Below are 22168 nucleotides of genomic sequence, written 5' to 3'. Positions count from 1 at the left end.
ACCACTCTTGCAGTAAAGACATTTTTCGTAATATCCAGTCTAAACCTTCCCTGACGCAGCTTGAGGCCATTTCCTTTTGTCCAATCACTTGTTACTTGGGAGAAGAGACCGACCCCCACCTTGCTACAACCTCCTTTCAGGTAGTTGTAGAGAGCGACAAGGTCTCCCCTCAGCCTCCTCTTCTCCAGGCTAAACAACCCCAGCTCCCTCAGCCACTCCTTGTAAGACATGTTCTCTAGACCCTTCACCAGCTTCGTTGCCCTTCTCTGGACACGCTCCAGCACCTCGATGTCCTTCTTGTAGTTGAGGGGCCCAAAACTGCACACAGCACTCGAGGTGCGGCCTCACCAGTGCCGAGTACAGGGGCACGATCACTGCCCTGCTCCTGCTGGCCACACTGTTCCTGATACAAGCCAGGATGCCGTTGGCCTTCTTGGCCACCTGGGCACACGGTGCTGGCTCGTGTTCAGCCGAATGTCAGCCAGCACCCCCAGGTCCTTCTCCGCCAGGCAGCTCTCCAGCCACTCCTGCCCGAGCCTGTCGCGTTGCATGGGGTTGTTGTGACCCAAGTGCAGGACCCGGCTCTGGGCCCTCCACGTACGGAGGCCACCGCCGCCGCTGACCGCCTGCTCTTTCCCTCCCGCCCGCCGCCGCTCCGCCGCTCCGCGCCCCGCTGCGCACCCGCGGAGGCGCCGTCCGCCCGCTAGGGGGCAGCCGCCGCCCGCCCCGCCGGGTGCGGGTGCGGTGGGGGGGCGCGGAGCGGTGCGGAGCGGGGGGTGGGGGGGGCACGGAGCGGTGCGGGGCTCCCCGTGGGCGCGCTGCCCCCGCGCGGTGGGGCCGCCGGCCGCCGCGGCCAGTGATGTCATGGGGCGGCGGCGGCGGCGGCGGCGGCGGCGGCGGCGGCGGGGGCGGGGGCGGGGAGGAGGCGGCACTGCAGCTGCATGTGTCTGTAGCGGCGGCGGCGGCGGGGCCGGGGCGTCGTCATCTGCATTCACATATGGGGGCGGCGCCGGCCTCCGCCTGAAGCCCCCGCCCGGGGAGACACAAAACCCACGCGAGGCGCGGGGTGCCGCGACCCCCGCCCCGCCGCCGCCATGAATTCGGCCGAGCAGACCGTTACGTGGCTGATCGCCCTGGGCGTGCTGGAGTCGCCCAAAAAGACCATCTCCGACCCCGAGGGTTTCCTCCAGTCCTCCCTGAAGGACGGGGTGGTGCTCTGCCGCCTGCTCGACCGCCTGCTCCCGGGCACCATAGACAAAGTAAGTGCCCGGTCCCACCGCCCGTCGTCCCCCCCCTCCGCCCCTCGCCGCCCTTTGTGCAGCCGGGCCCGCCGCCCCCGGCCTCGCCCGCCGCCGGGCCCCCCGCTCCGCCCCCGCCCGCGCGGGGGGACGGGACCGCCCCCCCACCCCGGGTCCCGGGGCGGGGGGGGGAAGGGCGCGGGGCGGCGGCGGCGGCGGGAGGGAAGGGGGGGGGCATCAGCCCCGGTCGGGCGAGCGCCCGGAGGGGCCGGGGCGAGAGCGGGGAGCGGCAGCGGTCAGCCTGGCTGCAGAGGGCCACGGTTTTGCAAGTGTTTTACGTTAAAAAACGCTCCGCTCTCCAAATCGAAGTCCTGGGGGTGCGCGGGAGAAGCATTTCTGTTTGTTTGGGGGGGTGGTGGTGTTGTGGACCTTTTCTGGCGCGCCATGAGCCGGCTGCAAAGTTGTCTACGCAACTGCTGGAATAGTCGGTGCCTCACCTCACTTGGGAGGTGATTCAGCTCATCCCTTCCAGCCTCTGAAGGACATCTTACTGTCTGATGCTTAGTCTTCCTGAAGGCTGTTTCAGTGTTATTTGGGTCTTCTAATGTTTGGTAGCCTGTGGAAAAAAAAATCTCATCCTTGTCGGGTTGGGAAAAAAAAAAGCGTTACAGCTCTATTCTGCGTTGCGTTTGAAGAAAATGTACTCTGTCAGGTAACTTTTACGTGTGATGTGCGGGTACATAATTCCCGTCGTAGCTCAGCTAGAGGGGAGGGTTTTGATTTTTGATGCTGTGCCTCAAGACTTGGGACGATGCCGTCGCCTCACCTGCCGCTCGGCCGCGTCGCACACGTCGCGACCCGCGTGTTGGCAGAACTTTCCCTGTGAGCCAGTACGCGGTGGCGAAGAGAAGATTGACGAAGGTCATCTGCTACGCTGACGGGCGAACTCCTTGCTTGAAAACAACACCACATTCTTCACCTTTTGCAGTTGGCAGACCCCTCTGCGCGTTGGAGCCTGCTCAAAATGGGCTTTTGTTTACCTTTTTGTGGCTCCCTTTCCTGCAGTCCGCCGAGCCACAAAGTTGGAAACCGGTGCTTTGAGCTCAGTAGGGCACGGGACTTGGCTATTGCCCTTCAGTTCTTCAGTTCGCCACCGACTTGGCTTGTCACTGTTTTGTGTTGTACTGTAGCGTGGAGGTCCTAGCCCTGGCAGGGGTCCCACTCCGCTGGGTGTAGTAGGTGATTCCTGCCCCCCTAAATTCACAAGCAAATTTAGGAGGCAGTGTGGGGATAGGGAAACCCCGCAGGATCCTGTGGTGCTATCGATGGGCAATCAAAGTGACAAGAGCGGCGGCAGCGTGTCAGCAGCAGTGTGGGTAACTCGGGGTTCACCACGGTGACCGGTGGAGCTAGCTGGGACAGCCAAAGCCACTGCTGCCACCACCACCATTTTCCCAGAAATGGCTGTTTGGGCAATAGAGTTGAGGAGGGCGCGTGCCTGCTCCTGAGGTGCCTGCGGCATTACGGCCGCGGTACGTGAGGTGCAAACTGAGGTCCAGCATGCTGGGCTGTAAGCTGTGGCTCCAGAGTGGGTAAATGTCCTGTACCGCCATCCCATCCAGGGTGGCACGTGTGACATGGGGCTGAGGGCAGGGAGCCCCTCAGTGTGGGATCCCCTGCCTGGCCGCCCACCTGCTCGGGAAGGCTCTGCCCATGCCTGCTTGCCCCCAGGCTCTGTTGCCTGGTGTCACCAAGCCCGAGGAGGGTCTCAGCAGCCCGTCCCACTGCACGACTCCACGTACCCTCTCTGAGCACCTCTCCAAAATCTTGGTGTTTGGGTTCTGAGCTTCGGGGCAGAAAAGGTCTCTCCCCTTGTGCGAATGTCAAGCCTGGTAAAATGGGGTCCTGAACTCAATTTGGGAAACAGGCTCTACTGAACGACGAAATAAATAAAAAAGCATGCCAAAAGTAAGTGTTAGAACAGCGTTTCCCAACTGAACGTGCTTTTCTGTGTATGGTATATCAAGGAGCAGCTCAGTTAGTGTGCATGAGAGGCTCTCTTTTCTTTCCGTATCGGAGGAGCGAATGCCTCTGATGTTCGGGCTGGGGGTCCCTTTGTGGCACCCGCGCCCAGAGGAGGGTTTGCAGAGGGGCACTGCTCCCCACAGCCTACCCCACCTCCAGCCTGGGCTGCGAGGAGCTGTCAGGGGGGCTTATCAGGCCCTCGTGGCGCGGGGGCGCGGGGTTTGCAGCGGGTGGTGTGCGGGCTGGGACGGCAGCCAGGGCGGGAGGAAAGCTGGCGCTTCGCAGCCTCCCACCTCCCCGAGCTCGCCCCGCGTCAAGCAGGGCGCTGGGGTGGGCGGCTGCCGAGGTCCCTGCCGACCCAGCCCGTCTCCTCCGGCTTTGGCTGAGTTAAAGTCTGGGGAGAAATAACCCTTTTTAAATTTAGTTTTCTTGAGGGGAGCTGTAGTTATTGTGGTGGGCCTTTCACATGGCACTTTCTAATTCATAGATGTGTCTGAGAGACTCCTGAACTCATTTTCCCATCCAGCTTTGTGAATATTCTTTTTCTGTAGACTCATGAGTATATACCACATACTTCTTTCATGCTCTCAGCTGCTGTTATGAGTCTGGGCTATTTCCATAATACCTTGGTTTTTTGTTTTGTTTTTCTGATAAAAACATACAAAATTTACATCGTTCCCTGTATTCTGCTGCTTTTTTTCAATGCCTTTTTTGCTACTACTGTTTATTTACGTCACATGTTTTTATACTGAGTACATTTTAAATATGAGCCCTTTTATTCCATATTTGTCCTGAAAGCCTCCAGTTCAAACTGGACAATTTTGAAGTCTAAAAGATACAAGGCTTGTCCCACAGATGTAGACTGTTTCAGTTCTTAAAATCATTTGAGATCATAACTTTATATAAATATCTGACATCAGCAGACACTCTGAAGGCTTGCAGAGCTCGTTTTTTGGTAAATACAAAGGAGTAACTAAAACTAAAGAGAACATAAAAAATACAAATAATAAATAAGAAGGAATGTTTACTAGGGTTTTTTTAAGACCTTTTCTAGAAAAGGCTATTAATGCATTTCTTACTTTCAAAAACTGTTTAGAAAAAGGATTCAATACCTGAGGAATGTAATAATATATTTTTTTTTTTGCATTTTGGGCTTTTTAAAGCCTCTGGGTACCCAGGGAGTAATTAGTAGAAGATTTTTAATAAATAAAGGTTGTGTGACCATAAAAGGAATCAAGCACTTGAAGGTCAAAGAACAGATTTTTCTTAAGTCGATAAAACACATTAGTGGGTTTCAAGGCTGGTTAGTATGTTCTTCCTTTAGATTGCTGTGTATTTGTATACCATCCTTGCACAGAATAACACACAGAGCTTCTTGTCAGGAAGTTTTGGCTAAATCTGTTTACATTACGGTCATCTTCTGTCTTGAACAACAGCAAAGGACAGATATTAAATTCACGAGATTCCATGAACTCTGAATGAAAATACTTTGGAAAGTAATGGTATTACAGACTGTTTCTTTCATTTTTGGGCTCCCTTTTAATGTCATTACGATTCCTTGGCGTTTTGTGAAAGAATATGACAGGGTAAAATAAAATAGTTGGGTTAGGCAGTGTGATGGTTCTGCTCAATAACCTTATCCTGAACGTGGGAAAGGAACAAAAGGGAGAGCAGTTACTTAAAAACAAACAAACAAACAAACACCACCATGAAACCAAAACAAACCCATCCAAAACCACAACAGCTTCCCCTGACCCTGACCAAACCCAGCCATGTCTTAGTTTTTTCTAAAGCACAGAGATCTACTGAAACATGCTGGTCAGTTGATCTCCTCTGAAGGGCAGGGGATTGCTGAATTCAAGTCATTTGAATGAAAAGCCGTGGTTTCAAGTTACCAGATTTCAACCCCGGTGCTGTAAAATTGAGTTACTTTGATGGCAGGGGAGAGGATCCCCGTGGAAGCATTGCAGTGCGGATGTCTGCCGCTTAGATGCTTTTCCTCGCAGAGATCATTTTCTAAACAGATTCCTCCATCGCAGACCAGTTTGACCCACTTTTGACGTTGTAAACAGAGATCAGAACTGGAGCGGGAATTTTCCTTGTCATATGAGGCTTCGCGCTCCATTAAGCTTTGTTTGTACTTTCATTTTTGGTCAGCTGTTTGACAGAAAGCATCATTTTGAGGACAGCATTGTTCTGTTCAGGGAAAATAGGGAAGATGCATCAGGGGATGCGATGCAGCAGCCATTTGGCACCTCGTGGTCGTGTCTCCCCCACCCCCCCCGGCCCTTTAGGGGCTCCTGGAGGGGGCGAGAGCAGCTGGTTCAGCACTTTGAAGCCAGGGGACGGGGAAGCATGCTGGGTCTCGCATGCCTTGGCCCCCCTCTGTCGAACAGACCATCCCCAGCCGTTGCACCGAGTGTAGGATTAAACAACCCAGAAGCTGTTCTGCTGCGCGTGGGAGGCTGATCCAAAACACAGCCGTTTCCTCTCGCTGCTCCCGCGTCGCCGAGGCGTGAGAGGAGCGGCGCGAGGCTGGCCCTGGGAAAATGAATATGGTGCGCTCTTTTGCTGGCTGAGACTTGGTGTGTGGCTGGAAGACAATTTCATTCTCTCTCTGGAGGATTGGGCGCTGGTGTCAACATTAATTTGGTTATTAAGTGGGATAGCATCAGGACTGATGGGAGCAAAGATTAGGATCTTTTTATCAATATCTCATATATTGGAATCATTCCCTTTTAAATGATGGAGGTCTTTGGCTAAATAAGGCGTACAGAATTGTAATTTAGGAAGAAATTAACTCTTTGTGACTTACAAGGCAAATGAATTCCTGCGTATGAGCGCGAGCGCTGCAGAAGGGTCAGAGTCCCCAAAAGCAGGGTTCAGGCTGCCACATGCGGCAGCCGTCTCGAGCCTTGTCCTCGCCCTGGGTGTGAGCACCTGCAGCTCTGGCAAAGGGAGATTTATGTTCCCTTGTCCCTGATTTCACACGGATGTATCGGGGCCAAGTAGTTCTGTCCTGTTGTGGTAAGGTGTGACCTGGATGTGGCGTTTCAGACATTGCAAAGGAAGAAGGAAGGGAAGGTGTTTGGGAGCCAGAGGTAACAACAAGCGGTGACTTCTATAGCCTGATAACCTTTGCAGAGGGTGCCGCACTGGCTGTGAGCTGACTGTGGAGCCCAAGCAAAGCTCAGGAACCGTGGTGAGCATCCCATCAGTGGTGCAGAGGTTACTCCTATGGTAGCAGTTGCCATGTGCTGGCTGGTTGCTCCCAAGCAATCTGAATTTGGGAAATTCTTCTGGCAGGACAGCTCAACTCCTGCAGCCCTACTGAGGCTACTGGGGACTGCCTGGCTGAACCGAAGGACTGTCCTGCCTTTGCTCACTGAAATCCATCAGGAAGTTATTGCAGATGCTGGTATTAGAACAGCGGCAGCAGGTCATCCTAGGACTAGACCTGGGAGGCAGAAAGCAAAATCTGCATTTTAATATGCATATGTTCTCTCCCCCCCCCCCCCCCCCCCAAGTAATAGCTCTTACGTAGAGCCTCCCAAGGAGATTATTTGTGCTTCTGGCAAGAATAATCCGCGCTGGGCAGCTGTGCCTGCCGTGGGTGGCTGCGTGCTCAGGGAGCGCCAGCGTGCGTGCGGATGCCGTTGCTTCAGGGTGGAAACACTGCGAGGGCAAGCCGAGTGCCAGGGGAAAGTCATCCTGAGCAAAGTCATTAGAGTGCTGTTTTCCTGAATAGGTGCTATTCTTACAAGTGTTACTGTGAGCTTCTTATGGCATCGTTTGCTTCTGTTAAGGAGTTATCATTGGCCGTGTTGTCGTTTGCCATGTTACTCCTATTGTCTTGTGAGAGCAGGGGTGCAGGGATGCACTGAAGGAGAATGCCCTTGCTTCTTCCATCTATGCACTGGCTTTGTAATTCTGGTGACTGGGACGTTATCCAGGGAAGCATGGTCTGTATGTGTGTGCTGAGGGAGCAGAGGACTTTTAGCTGCATTTGCTGTATTTTTCCTTGAAAATCAGCCCCTGCTAATGCACAAGGGTCTGGGCTGAATTAAATAAGGGCACGCTAGACCCTGAAAAGAGGGGGAAATTAATGAAACTATTGGCAATTAAATTGTTTTTGTGGGAAAATACGGAAAGATAATTTGGTTTTGCTGGTCTTACTCTCATTAATGCCCTTTCCACAGTTTCTAGATATGTTCTTAATGTGTCTGTGCATAATATGGACAACAGAAAAGACAATTCCTTAGCCCTCAGGTGCCTTACTGCTTCACAGAGCGTCCTCCAAACGCTGTGTCTGTGTGGGGAAGAGGAAGAGCTGTGGGGATGCCACCAGCATGCTCTCTCTGGTTGCTACCGTGTGGTAGTGGCTGAGGGCACTGTATTGTTCAGCTGAAAATGTTGAAGATAGCAATTCAAGCCTTTGGAAAACTGGAAGTCTGGCTTTAAAATTGAAATTTACAAATTTTATATATACATACACACATATATATATTTAAAATCTGGCTTTGAACCACTGAGGTGAATTTAGTATACATCTTTCTTAAATAGCAATTTTGATTAGTTGGTACCCAGTGGCTGTGATTTGAAGAGCTGGAATCTTAAAACATTTCAAGCATGACAGAGCTTGCAAAAATACTGTGAGCTGGCAGCGTGGAAGTGGCGTCAGTCTTGCACCTTGGCTGGCTGCGCTTTACTCCCTGATCCTCAGCCAGTGTGACACTCCCGTGCTCTCCCCGACTTCGCTCCATGGAGCAAAGCCACCTTCTTCCCACATCTCTGGGTACAACGTGGTTGCCGCCATTGCCCACCACCGGCACTGCAGAGTCGAGGAGGGGCGGCTGGCCTTGCCTGTGGGAAGTTCCCGTCGCCCTGCTCCTCATCACGGACTTTTGGCACCCAGTGGGCAGAGTCCCCTCTCAGCCTGCGAAACGCTGCTCGGGTCTAAGAGCATTTTGTTCAGGTCTCCATTTTCCTGCTCTGCAGCGAGCGCCGTCGGACAATGTTGGCAGCTTGCCCGGGAGAGGGTCTCCACTGTAGGGCTTAGGTAGCCCTATAGAATATTTTCATGCAGAGGGAATGGGGGCAAAAGAAGTAAAAATCATACATACACACACACTCCCCCCGCGCCGGTGCAGCTGTGCTGACAGAGAAGTGCTTTTGTTGGCTTTGTTAATGTCACTGGGGGAAGTGGTACCGTTAGACTGGCAGAGGAATTCCCTCTCTGGCATATGTTACATCCACACCGAGGAGCGATGCCAGCATATCTAGCAGCAGAGCTCTCCCAGTGTAAACAAACCCTGAGTGATTGGACTCCTGAAGCCCGAGCTTGCGCTGCATCAAAACAGCAACGCAGCAAGGGAAACGCTGCAGGGTTTACGTGAGGAGGAGTGCAAAATCCCTACCCACCAGCCTCCCTTTGCAGGGGGAACCTCTGTAGGTAGGTTCTTGCTGAGCACTGCCCATTCCTGGAGCAGCACTTCATCGGGCTTTTTCCACTCACTGACTTCAGGGAAATACACATCTTCCTGTGGGCACCTAATGCTGGCACCCCTGGAGCTCTGCAGTGTGAGGCTGATGATGCTGCATGGGGTTGGTGACAGTTACATGCTAGCTGATTTCTTCTTTTTCTTAAAAATAACAAGAAAATAAGCAAAACCACAGGGATTAGGAATATTAGTCCTCAGCATTTAGGAAACACTGGAAAGAAGATTACTCCTGCAGCTGCAATTAGACCCTTTTATGCGTATATGTAAGATTCTTCAGGCGTGCTCCTGTGCTTGTGTTCCGGTAGGACTCATGCCTAGTTCAGTTCACAAGGTAGGCCTGCAAGTGGATTGTAATTGCAGTCACAAAGGCAGCTGTCAGTCTTGTATTTGCTAAGTTTTACATCCTTGGCATTCTCAGTTTCTTAATGCTGTCTTAATGTAGGTTTTTTTTTGTGAGAAATATAAAAATATAATGGAAACTTGAGGAAAAAAAAAAGAATACCACCTGGAATGTCCTGGTGACCTTAACTTACTATGTTTGTATCTTAGAGCTTGGTCGAATACCCGCCTCCTGGGAGTCAGTTTATAGACTTTGATGGGAATTTGATCAGGGTCTAAGGGAAGTGACAAAAGTACAGTACTTCCACTGCAAAGAACATACTGTTTTCCTGAATGTTGTTTAATACAGGTGCAGATCTGAATGGATGAGCTCAAAACAGCTGTATCAGTTTTAGAGTATCGCTTTCTCAGGGCAGATTAAAGGAAAAAAGTGGCTGTAGTTGTGTGAGACTCAAAGAACCAGTTTATCAAGGCTGCCACAGACCTGTCTGGCATTTTAACCAAACTGTACATTTCTGTTGCAAACTGAGCTAAACTCTAGTTTTTGAGGGCTACTTTCAATAAGAGACTGAAGCAGCTATAGCAGAACATCAGTGTGTTTGAATGTAGGTCACTGTTAATGAAGGCTGGTCAAGCAGATGAGCATTTCTGAACTTGTGCCGGGGAAGAACTCAAGGAGCTGGAGAAGTCTTCGGTCAACCAAAGTGCTCCTGGTTCCAGGTGCTGTATCAGGGTGGAAGCTGAGGGAGCATGGAGCTGTGGCTGATGAGTTGGTATGGCTCGTGGGAGAGTAAAGGAGGGGTGGTGGGATGAGGTTGTGTGGTGAAAGAGTAGGGCTAAATGTGGGATTGGAGTTGCTGGTTTGGAAGGTGGTGTTGTGTGGTCTGAGGTAGGACAGATGGAAGGATGGAGTATAGGGACTGGTGTGGTGATGTAGGAGGTGCAGCAAAGGAGTGTCAGATATGGGGTTAGCCGTGCTGATGGCTATGGAGCAAGGCAGTGGGATCTAAGAGTTGCTGCTGTGGCTGTCACTAATGGTGGTGTCCAAGGGCAAGAGGTTTGGGAACCTCCATGCTAAATTATTTCATAAAAAGTGGGCACCTGTCACTTCTCAGAGAGGCCAGGTATCCTTCTCAGCATGTAAGAATTTTAAGGCATATTTTAAGGCACCTGCCTCCCCCTTTGTGCTGTGTGCAGAGCCTAGGGCAATTCTTGCGTGAACCCTGGAAATTTTAAAATTTGGGCAAAGGTGCATGGCTTATAGGAGCTTCAGTCTTTTACTGGATCTAGCTCTTACTATCTGTGCTGACTGCCTGCTGCCACATTTTTCAGAGGGTGGGTTTCCTCATGCCAAAGTACAGGTGTCTAGCACGCTGCAACTGCTGTGTGGCTTATAATCGAAACGTTTGAGGGCAGCAGGTTTTAAAGGTTGGGAAAAGTCAGTTCTAAAGAGCTACAGTACCACAGAAACAGTATCGTGGCAAGATCCAGTGCTCCATCAAGACGCCTAATTTTAAAACAAAACTGCACCTTGCTGAGAACCCTGATCTGTGTTTTCAGTTTAATTATATCATCCTGCTACCATCGCCTAGTGCCACCAGCAAGACATGCGATCCATGAAGTGGTTGGGCTCAACTGCAGCGTGTTCCTCGCTTAGAGACATGCAGGATGCGATGCTTTTGGAGTGCAGCTTGACTCCTGCTCTCCTGGGAGGAGTGTGGGGCTCCATCCACAGTCCTCTGAGCCCAGCTCCGTTCACTGACTGTGGGGGGAGCGCTGCACCTGCCATCAGTCCCAAGCAATGGATGATTCCTCAAGAAGTGGATGATGTCGCCCCGTGTAGCTACAGAGGACGTCGCTGTGACACCACTCTTTCTTTTCCATCCTTGCTGGGTGCAGTTTGTGAGGGTGGGTGCTCTGGGACGGAGGACAGAGCAGGAAACCCAAATGCCCCAAGGGATGGGCCCTGCTGGGCATGGGTGCAGGAGCAGAGAGGAGGTAATGGAGGTTGGAGCGGTGGGGAGGGAAGGAACACGCAGGAGTTGCTGGACAGTGAATCACATGCAGCTTTATAGCCCAGGTTATCATGAGAATAGCCTGGCTTCCTCCTCAAGATTTTGTTTTAATCTCATTTTTATCCCTGAACACAAACCCTGGCAACAAACCCCAGCCCGCAGCACTTGGGCGGGAGGTGGTTGCCTCTGTGCCACCACGCTCCACTGGAAGATCAGTTGCCCCTGATGTGCCTTTGCCACTCAAAGGGGCTGGATGCAAAACAGAGCTGCTGTGGGACCAAATGTGACCAACAGGACTCCTTCATTAACTTTGCTGCATTGTTCATTTGTAGTATTTTTACTGATTAGGTTGCAGTAATGCTCTGTGTGTACAAGGTGTTCTGAAACCTGGAGAGGAAACTCTTTCCTGCTGTGAGGTGGATACGGTGGAAAAGACTTCAGGCAGGATTAACAGGGTGTGGGGAAAAGTGGGCCGGTATGTTGTGACAGAGGACAGTTCCCTTGCCCACCCTGTCCCTACAACACCTCCCTTTGGGATTGTATTCTTCTGCGACACTCTTTACAGCGCAGGGCTGCCTCTTTATGGGATTTTCCCCGGGTATCCCTACTTGAGGGCCAAGTCTTTGAACTTCAGACTTGGGCAGCTGTACTCCTACAGGACATTTTTAAGTGTCTGCTGGACATGCCTAGTAGTCTGCAGCTACCTGCTCCGTTCTCTATTGGTGTCTGCTTTCTAGTAACTGAGATAGTCTTCTTACATAGTTGTACGTATGTCCCCCTAGATAAATGATTGATTTTTTTTTAAAAATGTGTATGTAGTAACCTTGCTGTCATTCAGTCTTTTCTATTGCCCTCCTGGTAGATTCCAGTTTATATTTAAAGACATCATACATGTCTTCCTTTGACCCATTTTGTCAACTTGTTCAGCAAATGAAAGCAAGTAAAAAGCTAGTTTCCCATACATATAGCTGAAGATGTCTCCTACTTTTTATTAGTTTCTTGTGTTTGCTCATTGCAATCAAATTCTTCTTTTTCTTTTAAACTCATTATTTTACACATTCCTTGCTTATTTTGTTCATATACTTTCCCTGTCCAAATGAACTAATGGTAGCCTTTTTCATTTTTTCTAAGACCACCCATCATACCTTTTCTTGATACTGCCTGTCTCCATATTGCCCTTTTTTATGTGTTTGTTGTTGTTGATTAAAAACATAGATTTAAGCTGATTAAAAGGGATGTAACATTTAGCTAGGTACCATCTATTTCTATTGCATGTTGTTCTCCATCTTCCGTGGATGGTGGAAAATGCACTCTGCTCCTTGATAGCTGCAGTGCATCACATAAGTGTCCTCACTGAACTAGCCGTGATTTCCAGAACTACTCCCTGAGAGATTAGATCTCAGTCAGAACCTGTCCCTGAACCACAATGAAGTGGTTTAAACTGTTGCTACTCTGTGTATTACCTTTCACTTGTCTCTTCGGATTCCACTGTGGAGCCCTGGTCCCTAATTAAGAATCTGTCAGGTCCCTCTGGAATCCCTGTCTTTTCTAATTATTATTAACCTCTTTTATTTGTATTACTAGGACACACAGAGGTTCCAGTTGGACACTGAGGCCTCTTTGTACTAGCAGTCACAGACATATAAGAAGACCGTCCCTATTAATGAACTAACAGTGCTGGTCTATGGAAAGCAAGAAGATGAAGCAAATACTGGAAAGGAAAATACGTAACCTCCTAATTTCATTGGCTTTATGTACATGCAATCTGCTTTTTCATCAAGCTAAGTAATTTTGGAGTATGACCCTACTTTAATTTTATTTTGTTTATCCTTTCTCTCTGCATCTATTTGCCATCTTTCAGGCAGGCTAGGACTTACCTGCCTGTGGTCTGCTTGCATTATGTTCCGTTACATTTTGAATAGTCTGTTAGGGTATAAATGTGATCTATGAGAGAGAGGTCATGCTTCTGAGCTTCCAAGAACTGTATGTAAAGGATGTCGTATACCATAAGTGTGATTTTAACATGGGTTTGGCCCACATAATTGCACTTTGAGATTCTGTCGGGTGGGGGCTGAGTTTGTTACTGGGGTCCCTCACTGTGTTTTTCAGCCATCTGTAGGAGAAGGTTGCCAGAATCACATTAAGATTTCCCAGGTAAATAATTTAACAGGTTTGCTTCTTTTTATGGGATCATTAACACTTTAAACTTCTAGCTGGATACAAATGCTAAGATATTTTTAAACTCTTTACCCATATGCTTCTGTCTCCTGTTGGATAAAAATGCCACTGTAGCCACAGAGCTGAGAAAACATAGCCTGCTTCTTGCATCGCCCCTGAAGTCTTTTCCCTTGTTTTGTAAGAGAAGAAATGGCATTTCTAAAGATGTACCGTAACTTATTTTATACTTTTGAGGGAAGATGATTTTTAACTGGAAACATGCATTAGGGTGCTGGTAGGGCTGAGGTCTCACAGGCCTGTTTTGGTATATATGTTAAACTTTCAGACCTGAGAGAGGACAGTTTGTAGGGTTTGGGTTGCCTTTGTTGCTTCTTTAATCTTTAGTTGGAAGTTTTTGCCTACCTCTAACTAGATGTCCCTCCTTATCCACCCCCACCCGCTTTTTTTTGTTTTTGGCCTATTACCAGGTGCTGTACCAGGTCTTTCACAAATTATGTGCGGTTTCTTACGAGGTAGTAGTACACATATCTGGGTTTCTTACAATTACTGAGTTCTGTGCCAAATGTGTTGGGGACTTTGGGAATAAAGAGTGTTAATGTGGAATGCGTTATGAGACATTTGTTTCTTTTAACAGAAAACTAGATTTACTGTGCTTTCTTGTTAGACGTTATTCTTGTTTGGAGAGTAGAAGTAATTTTAAGGCTTCTCAGAATGAAAAGAGGCCTTGATGAATGAAGTAGAAGCAACCAAGAAAATGGTGGGTGCAAAGAAAAAGAGAAGATGTATGGCCTATAAAGGGAGACAAAACCTAGTTACGTTCTTGACCCACAGTGGTTTATCATGGTACCAATTTGAGGAGCTTAGTGTGTGCATGCGTGCGTGCTTGAGGAAAGGAAAATACTTCAACTCATATCTTACCAAATTCCTTGTATACAAAATAGTGGCTTTCATTTAAAACTCATCTGCATTTTTTGTTTAGATAGTGACTCGTGTTTTAAATTTCCTTGTACCGGGTTCACCCTGTTGTGCTGTTGCATTTGTTAAGTTTTGGTATCATAGGGTAAGAGATACCTTTGATACCATATAAACGTATGGAAAGGCACTTAATTGCTTAATGCAATGTTTGGAATCAACCTTATGTGAAGTTCCTGGTGCTATGGAGGTGGGTTATGTTAGTTTATGTAGCCTTGGCATACATGTGCGTTTAATGAAACTTCCTTCTGAGTGTAGTGCATGATCAAAGGACAGGATGCCGCACATTGCCACCTTAGCTTCCAGTGACTCACAGTGCACTTCTGCGCTAGACTTTCCCCTTCCAACAGAAGAGGTGTCCGGCTGGGATCGCAGGTCTCCTTACCTCTGGTTTGGGCAATGCTTTGTTTGCTAAACTACTTCGTAGAAATCGGTGAATTTATTGTGAAATGATGCTTGCGTGCACACTGAATTTGAGTTAAGCTGTGGTAAATTAAGCTACGGCCCTGAAGCCCGTGGGGCTGGCTGCTTTTCCGTGGAAGCTCTGTGCTTCACACTCAGGGTAGAGGTTGAACTGGAGGCAGCGTGAACGTGGCTGCAGAGAGCACATGGCTGCCTCGCCAAACGCGCTCTTAAGTTCAGTCAAGGTTTTCCTCTTTGTGAAGCTGCTTTTCTTCTGGGGTAGGGAGAGCCTGCAGCTGTTACAGATAAACAAAGCTCGTTAACATCGGACCCTGGAATTGGTACATTATTAACTCTGGGTGCTGATATTTTTCCACTGAGGTTTTGGGGTATTTCTGCTGTATCTCCTTGTTAGAAAACGGACACTTAAGGGTGAACCGAAGCCCGAACAACATGGGCAGTGGCAGCCCCGCAAACGACGGGGGCATTTTACCCCCGCGCACGATCGTTTCTTTACCGTGGCCCGGGGCGGGACGAGGGGCTGTTCCCCTGGCCGCGCCTCCGACCGCCCCTCAGCCCCGGGGCCGCCTCGCCTCCTCCTGCAGCCCAAACCCGTAATGGCACCGGGGGCTGTGTGGTGGTATTTTTAAAACAAAAATTAAGAAAAATAATACGACGGGGCGAGGCGCGCGGGGCTCCCCGCCTTCCCTCCGCCGGCCGGGCCTGCGGCTGCAGCCGGGGCGGGGCCGGGCCGCCCCTCTCGCCTCTCCTCCCCGCCTCCCCTCGCCTCGCCGCCCGCCCCGCGGCGGGGCAGAGCCGCCCGGGGCCGCGCCTGGCTGGGGCACCCCTGCCCGCCGCCCCTTAGCCCTCGCACGCCATTTCCTGTGCTCCGTGTTTACTTCCCGGTTCAACCCCTTCACTGGGAGCGATCGGCGCCGCCGCCGCCGCCTGCGGAGGGAGCGGGAGGTGAGGGGAACGGCGGGGCGGGGGACGGGGCCGCCGTGCCGTGCCGTGCCGCGCCGCGCCGCGCCGGTGCCCGCGCTCAGCCGTCCGCCTCTTCTCTTGCAGGTGTACCCGGAGCCGCGGACGGAGGGCGAGTGCCTGAGCAACATCCGCGAGTTCCTGCGGGGCTGCGGTGCCTCCCTCCGCCTGGAGGTGAGTCGGGGCGGGAGGTGGCGGCGGTGGTGGTGGTGGTGCGGGCGGGCGGTGCTCGGGCTGGGGGTGCCCGGCTCGATCCCCGGGGGTGGTTTGGGGGTTTTCTGCCTCCCTCTGCCCGCCCGGCGCGGCGGGAGGCGGCGCTGCCCTCCCTTTGTGCCCGGGGACGCGGGGGCGGCGGGCGTTTGACAAGATGGTGGCGGCCGCCCCTCCCCTGGCTGCGGGCCCGGGGGGCGGCGGGGGAGGCCGGGGCTGCCCGCCCGGGGCTGCCTCCCTCCGCTGCCCGGTGGGTCTCCAGCGCCGCGGGATGGCATGGCTTGGCTCGGCTCGGCTTGGCTTGGCTTTGCCGGTGGCGTGAGTGGTGCAAAATGTGCCGTACCGCATGGTCCGTGGGTACGGCAGGGCCTCGCTTCTCCTCACTGAGCGCTGAGGGAGGGTGCGGCCCCTCTCCCTGTCAGCGTGAGGCGGGGAGATGCTGCCGGGGCTCCGGGTGGTGGTGGTGGGGTTCGCCCAGCTCCATCGCGGGTGAAACCTTTGCCTTTCTCTTCAGGCAGATTCTTGGTAATAAATGTATAAATTATACCCCATTTATTTGTGAAAGTGTTTCTGAAGGGTTGGAGTTGGCTTATGGAAATCGAGTTGGTAACAGCAAAATGAAATGCTAATTAAGGAAAATGGTAGGTGCTGTTTCTTCTCTTTAAATCAACGTTACATAAAAGCCCAGCAAACTGCCATCTTCTCCAAACATGCGTTCGCAGGGTTGCGAATTAGGTAGTCATATATTGCCAGTATATTTAGCTACATCAAGTACATGCTGCTGTCGAGTTTACTTGATGTGTGTGCGTGGGAAGCAGCCGATGCGATTAGAAACAGGTTCCAGCTCCTCTGCGTTGGAAAGCGAGGGGTATTGTAATTTCAGTTCTTAGAGGCGGGTTTTTTGGGTGGAAAAAAATGGTTTCTAGTGCTTCTCAACTTAAATTAGCGAAGTGTTACCTTAATTAGTTCTTAGGTTCTTACAGTACCTCTGGTCCTGCCTGGAGTTTTGCCAGGCAGTAACAGAATATTGTAAAAAGACTCTGATTGCTTTCCAGAGACATCAAAACAATGAAGTATCATTAGTGAAATTAATGATACTTACAGGACTTGCATTTAATCTTAGGTTCTGTCATGGTGAAAGATTGAAATTAAGACACCTTTTAGTGCTGTTCCTTGTGAAATAAGACCTTACATTCTTACCTGCCTTTCTTCCTTCCCCCCCCCCCCAGTTAACAAAGAATCTTCTAGGATTTGTTGGGAGACAAAACCAAATTAAGTTCTAAAATATTCAGAAACCAGGTTCTGGGGTGAACTTTGCATTATCTCAAGCATTCTGTTTTGCCTTAAACCAGCTGGCTTTCCATTTGTCTTTTCTTCTAGGGCTACATCAAGTGTTAATGTTTTGAGCATTCCTGTGTGAGAGCTGATCTAAAATTCAAGTAGTAGGCATGCATGAGCTACAGAGAACTGGGGAGGGAGGTGGTTCAAATCTCAATTTGTTTCTCAACTGAGTATTGCAAGCGTTAAAGCAAAAGAGGGGAAGAAGTACCATTAATATTCCCTCCCACCTTTACCGATTTCCCTACATCAGGTCACTCAATAAGCTTGAAGTTTTTGCAGTTGTGACAGTCTGGGAATAATCACAGCATTGCAGTTTGGCATTTTTTTTGTAGTTGCGGAAAGCTTTTGTCAGCTTTTTTTCCTCAAAGTGACAAGAAAGAGAAGAAAAATGATTAAAAGAAAAGATAATTTTGGTCTTACTCTGAGCCTGAATATTTTTGGGCATAGTCAAATTGTTAACCTGGCCTCAGGGGCTTCTCAGCAAGATTGCCGGAAACTCCTTTCTTACGTGGAGGTAACTGGCTGCAGTAGCTTCCAGCTCAGCATGTTGGAACAGGAATTACTCCCAAGCTACCAAAAGAGTTGAGAGGCTGGCAGGAAGGGACACAAATGCTTGGGCTTATAGAGCTTCTTGTGTACGTATTTATGGCTTGTACATTGGCCGTTCCCTGTTGTTTTCTCATTAATTTTCCACCCCCCTAGCTGTGGCCAAAGATGAGAGGAATGGCAGCCCGGATTCAACCAGTGAGTAGCTGGCAGGGGCCTCTCGGCCGTCCGCTAGTCCTGGGCTCTTTCTCCTGTCTCCTTCAACAAGGTGTGAGTCAGCCCTTGTGGATCTCTGCCTTCCTCGCTGTGGGAACTGGGGAGATGCCATAGCTGCTCTGTGCAGCATCTATGTAATGCTTCCTTAGTTGCAATCGGGTTTAGAGATTGCATTGTGTGAAGAGTGTCTCTGGAAGCAGTGAAGGGGATATTTTCAGAGAGGGCAGATTACCTAATAAAGAGTTAATGGTGAGTATAAGTATTTGGCAAAGTGGTGGATGTGTATGTGATACCTTAAATAACAGAAACCTGTGGATAATACAGGTATCAGAGGAAGCTTGAGTGCTGTGGGGAGATGTGACCTTATTCTGTGCACTAATGCGGTGCTTTTCCTAACAAGTATTCTGCAATGTGGAGTTTTGCATGGCTCTACAAGGGGTGCGCTTGAGCCTGACATTGAATCTAAGATATATGCAGTTGGATCAGGTGACTTCTCCATGTGTAATTTTGTGAGTGTGGTAAAAACACAGTACTGGTTTGGTTAGCCTAGGTTCAGCATTGCACGACTGCTTTTTGCTCCCAGATCTAAAGTCATCGTGGAAGCAGTAGAACGGTATTCTAATGAAAATGGAGCTCCTTACCTTGCTGGAGCTCTGTACGGTTCCAGCTTTGGAGACTTTGTTATGGTATGTTTGAGAACTTGATAAACTGCTGTGGTTAATGGAAAGCTGCACAGCAGTAGATGGCTTCTTTGACATGCTTTCCTCTGTGGTGTCGTTTTATTAGAGGACATGATGGCTGTTGTCTTCCTACCGTAAAAATAAGGGGTAGAAGTGAGAAGCTTTTTTGGTTTGGAAATGCTCCGGTGTCTGAAAGTTGTAGTTCTCATCATCTTACTTCCCTGTAAGTTTGGGCTGTTAGAAGGATAATAGGGTACTTAGAAAGTATATTTTGGATTCTAATGAGGATTGCTATTACTCAACGGAAACCAGTGGCTCCCTTCCCACACTCCCCAATATTTCTTTTAAGTGTTGCAGACCAAAAAGTGTGCTTAATCTGGACCTTGCAGCAGTCCTGTGTAAGATGGAATCTAGGTTGGAAAAGCAGAACAAGTTTTAAGAAATAAACAGAAGAATCTAATGCAAAAAAAAATTTTTAAAATTATTTTTTAATACAGGTTTTTTGTATGCAGATACAAAGACCTGAGACCTGTTAATGAAGAAATGTTCCTAAGACCTCAACCAGGGACTGAATTTGCAACTCCATATTGTTTTTCTCTTCTGGAAACTGTTAGTGTTTGCTTAGAACAATTGTAGTGTTGAGTAGTTTATTCTACTTTGAAGCTTCACTGACTATGATGAATGTCTATGTAGAGAGATGGGTCTGTAGAATAGCTGCCTACATTGTCCATTCACAACTTACTGTGCACTTTTTTTTCTTAGGCAGAGGATATTTGCTATATACTGTTCTTGCCATTTTTGCTTTAAAGGCTGTTTCCCCAACAGTTTTACCTTTGGGTGGGAAGACATCTAACTGTACTCACTTCTGAGAAGAATGACCTGCTTTTCGAAACAGGGTCCTAGGCTGCTATTGTACATGATGGACTCCGTTCTAGAATAACGTGGGTCGATGTTGTAGTTGATATGGAACTCATTGCAGGTATCAGTATGTTCCATAGAAGTCTGGCAAAAGAGGCAAAAATGAAAAGGTGATGGTCACAGAGCATTTGTTCCTATCTCAGCCCTAATAAGTTTTGCCGTAACAATTATCTTGTACTGTGTCATGTTACTCCAGTTTTGTTCTCTTTCAAAGGAGTTTCAGCTTCCTGAATATAATACAGCCTTTCCTCATTCTTTGACCAGAGCTGCCTGATAGGTTGCAGGGCCAAAAAGAGGCCCTGCAGAAATCACGGTATACTTGAACAGCAAAGAAGTTTGTTTGGGGAGCAGTTAAGTGTAGAATCATAACCAAAATACATGAATAGAAAACCATGTTAATGTCTGTTGTTTAAAGAGCAGAGTGCTTGATGTATCCTGTGAACAATACCAAGCTCTGCATGATCAAATTCCATGAGTAGTGTCTTGCAGCATTGTTCTGCTGGCTTTCATCGAATAAAAGATTAATGCCTGCTTGTCTGCAAGTATCCAATGTTAACAGATTTCTGGAGCTCAAAAATGTTTTGTATTTCTGCCTCTTACACTGATGGGAAAGATGGCAATTGGCTAATGGAAAAAGGTAGGCAAGCCATGGATCTGAGAACCTTTTCCATACCTGCCAAGAGACCTGCTTGCCTCTGGGGTTAGGATGGTCACTTTATTACAGAGGCAGCAATGACAAACCCAGGATTTTATTTCTATGGTAAACTAACCAAAGAAGAAGTAAATCAAACCTGGCAGTCTCATGCAATCTAAGAAGATCCTGTGTTTATTATTAAATCTATTGTATAAGAAGGATTTACCTTTAAGGTTCAGAACACTGCATGCAAAATTCGGATATTAAATCTCGAGAGCTGTGCATTATATCAAGATACACAAATGCCTCTAAATATCTATGTATAATACAGCTCTAGCCTTGGGGGAAAGTTTGTAAGGGGTGCTAGTGTTATTTGGTTAGACCAGCTAATCTTTTGGGACCAAGTTTGCGTGTTTGTAGTCTTCCCTTGCACCCACCCCAACCATAGCAGTTCATATATTAGGTGACGCGCCTTTCCTCTGAGCCTTGCATACTTCTTTAGATCATGATGGCTACAGTCCTACTACCATTGTGCCCTTGGAAAGTTATTCTGCAAGTTGACTTTCAAAGACCTATTTGTATAAGGAAGCTGCTAGCATGGACGGACTTGATTTCCATCTGTTAGTGAATTAGGACTGACTAGGATTCTAGTACTGAAGAACTTCAGGCCAATCTTAGGATGATGATACAGAAATTCAAATACCCATCTACTCCTTTCAGCCCTTGTTCAGACTATCTTTTTTTTTTTTTTGTCAGGAATGGTATTTTCTTTAGATTTGATCTTGGTTTTATTCCAACAAAATGCCTTTCTAACCCAGAAGGTGGCTGCTGAATGCAGTGGTCGAATGCCTTCATGGTTCGTTGTTAGGAATATTCCCCAGATTTTTGTTGTTTTAAAGTTGTAATTTTTGCTTACAGGCTGCACATTATAAAGTTTTATTTGGAGGCTGAGATCTTGCTCGTAGATTTTTCAAGAGGGAAAAATCGTACAGAGAAGTTATATTTTTTTATTAAAGATACGTCTACTGGATTCTTTTCCCTCCCTCCAATTTCTAGTTGTTCGCAATACTAGTCTGAATAGACCTGTACTAGATAATATTTATAGCAAAGTGCAGTATGTCGCTGCAACTTGCCTTGTATGTACTGACCTCCAAGACATGACTGCTGCAATGCCCCCCCCCCCCATATATCCTTTTTCTCATGTGTTTAATCTGACAATTCTGAAAATTAGTGTTTCATGCAGTTCATCCTCAGGTCTTTTCTTCTTGGTCTGTTTGCCTATGATGTATAAGAGAGAAGTATAGCCTGACCTACATGACTAGAAGGCCATGCTAGCACATCTTGGAACCTTTCTAAGATAGGAAGATGCTGTTACTTGGCTACTTATGTTACTTTTATAGAATGGCTTCTTTTTCTGATGTGAAGGATTCTTACGATACACAAAGTAGTAATCTAGGAGTGTGACCGTGTTTCATGTGTTTACCAATTATTTGTATCCCCATTGAGAAGAAGGCTTTGAATACTACTTTAAGGGTGTCTTACAAATAGAATGGTAGAAATAGTCTGTCTTTCTTTTTTAAGGTCAGACCAGTTCCTCATCTCGTATACCATTCATGCATGATGTCATGGTAGCTGAGGAGGAGACACAGAGGCAGGAACATATGGTGTTGGACAGGGAGGAGTGGTAGTGTCAGAAGATGTTATGGTTTTGTCCAGTAAAATGCAATCTGAAACATGAATGTGCATGGTAGATTTCAGATCCTCAGGCTGTTCCTTACTCCCTTAAACCTTCCTTCTCTTCCCATAAGAATTTATTTCTTGTGGTTCTGCCAAGCTTATTGCATCACCAGTGGTATTGTGTTGTGATATCACTTCTTGACTAAAGTGACTCCCGTGGCTTTCATTAATTAGGAAGGATGCCTCTCCTTTTTGGGATACGTGTTCAAAAGGACCTGATACTGAAAATTTTTAA

At 48.4% G+C, this 22168-nt stretch overlaps 1 protein-coding gene across 3 annotated transcripts in view; it reads left to right on the top strand.

Moving 5' to 3' along the window:
- The first annotated feature begins 967 nt into the window (after positions 1-967).
- ARHGEF7 (Rho guanine nucleotide exchange factor 7) overlaps positions 968-22168 on the top strand; it is a 128434-nt gene continuing 107233 nt past the window's right edge. The window contains exons 1-2 of one of the 3 annotated variants that reach the window (XM_064440242.1): positions 968-1259; positions 15739-15825. In XM_064440242.1, coding sequence (XP_064296312.1) covers positions 1095-1259; positions 15739-15825 — 252 coding nt within the window. In that variant the 5' untranslated portion in view covers positions 968-1094. Of the gene's footprint in view, positions 1260-15531; positions 15637-15738; positions 15826-22168 lie in introns of those variants that run through there. The other 2 variants (XM_064440219.1, XM_064440236.1) reach the window with 2 other exon arrangements.

The sequence above is a fragment of the Phalacrocorax carbo genome, chromosome 1 (assembly GCF_963921805.1).
Source record: "Phalacrocorax carbo chromosome 1, bPhaCar2.1, whole genome shotgun sequence".
NCBI lineage: Eukaryota > Metazoa > Chordata > Aves > Suliformes > Phalacrocoracidae > Phalacrocorax > Phalacrocorax carbo.
Note: the sequence above shows the minus strand (reverse complement) of the source record. Positions and strands in the feature narration are given on the sequence as shown.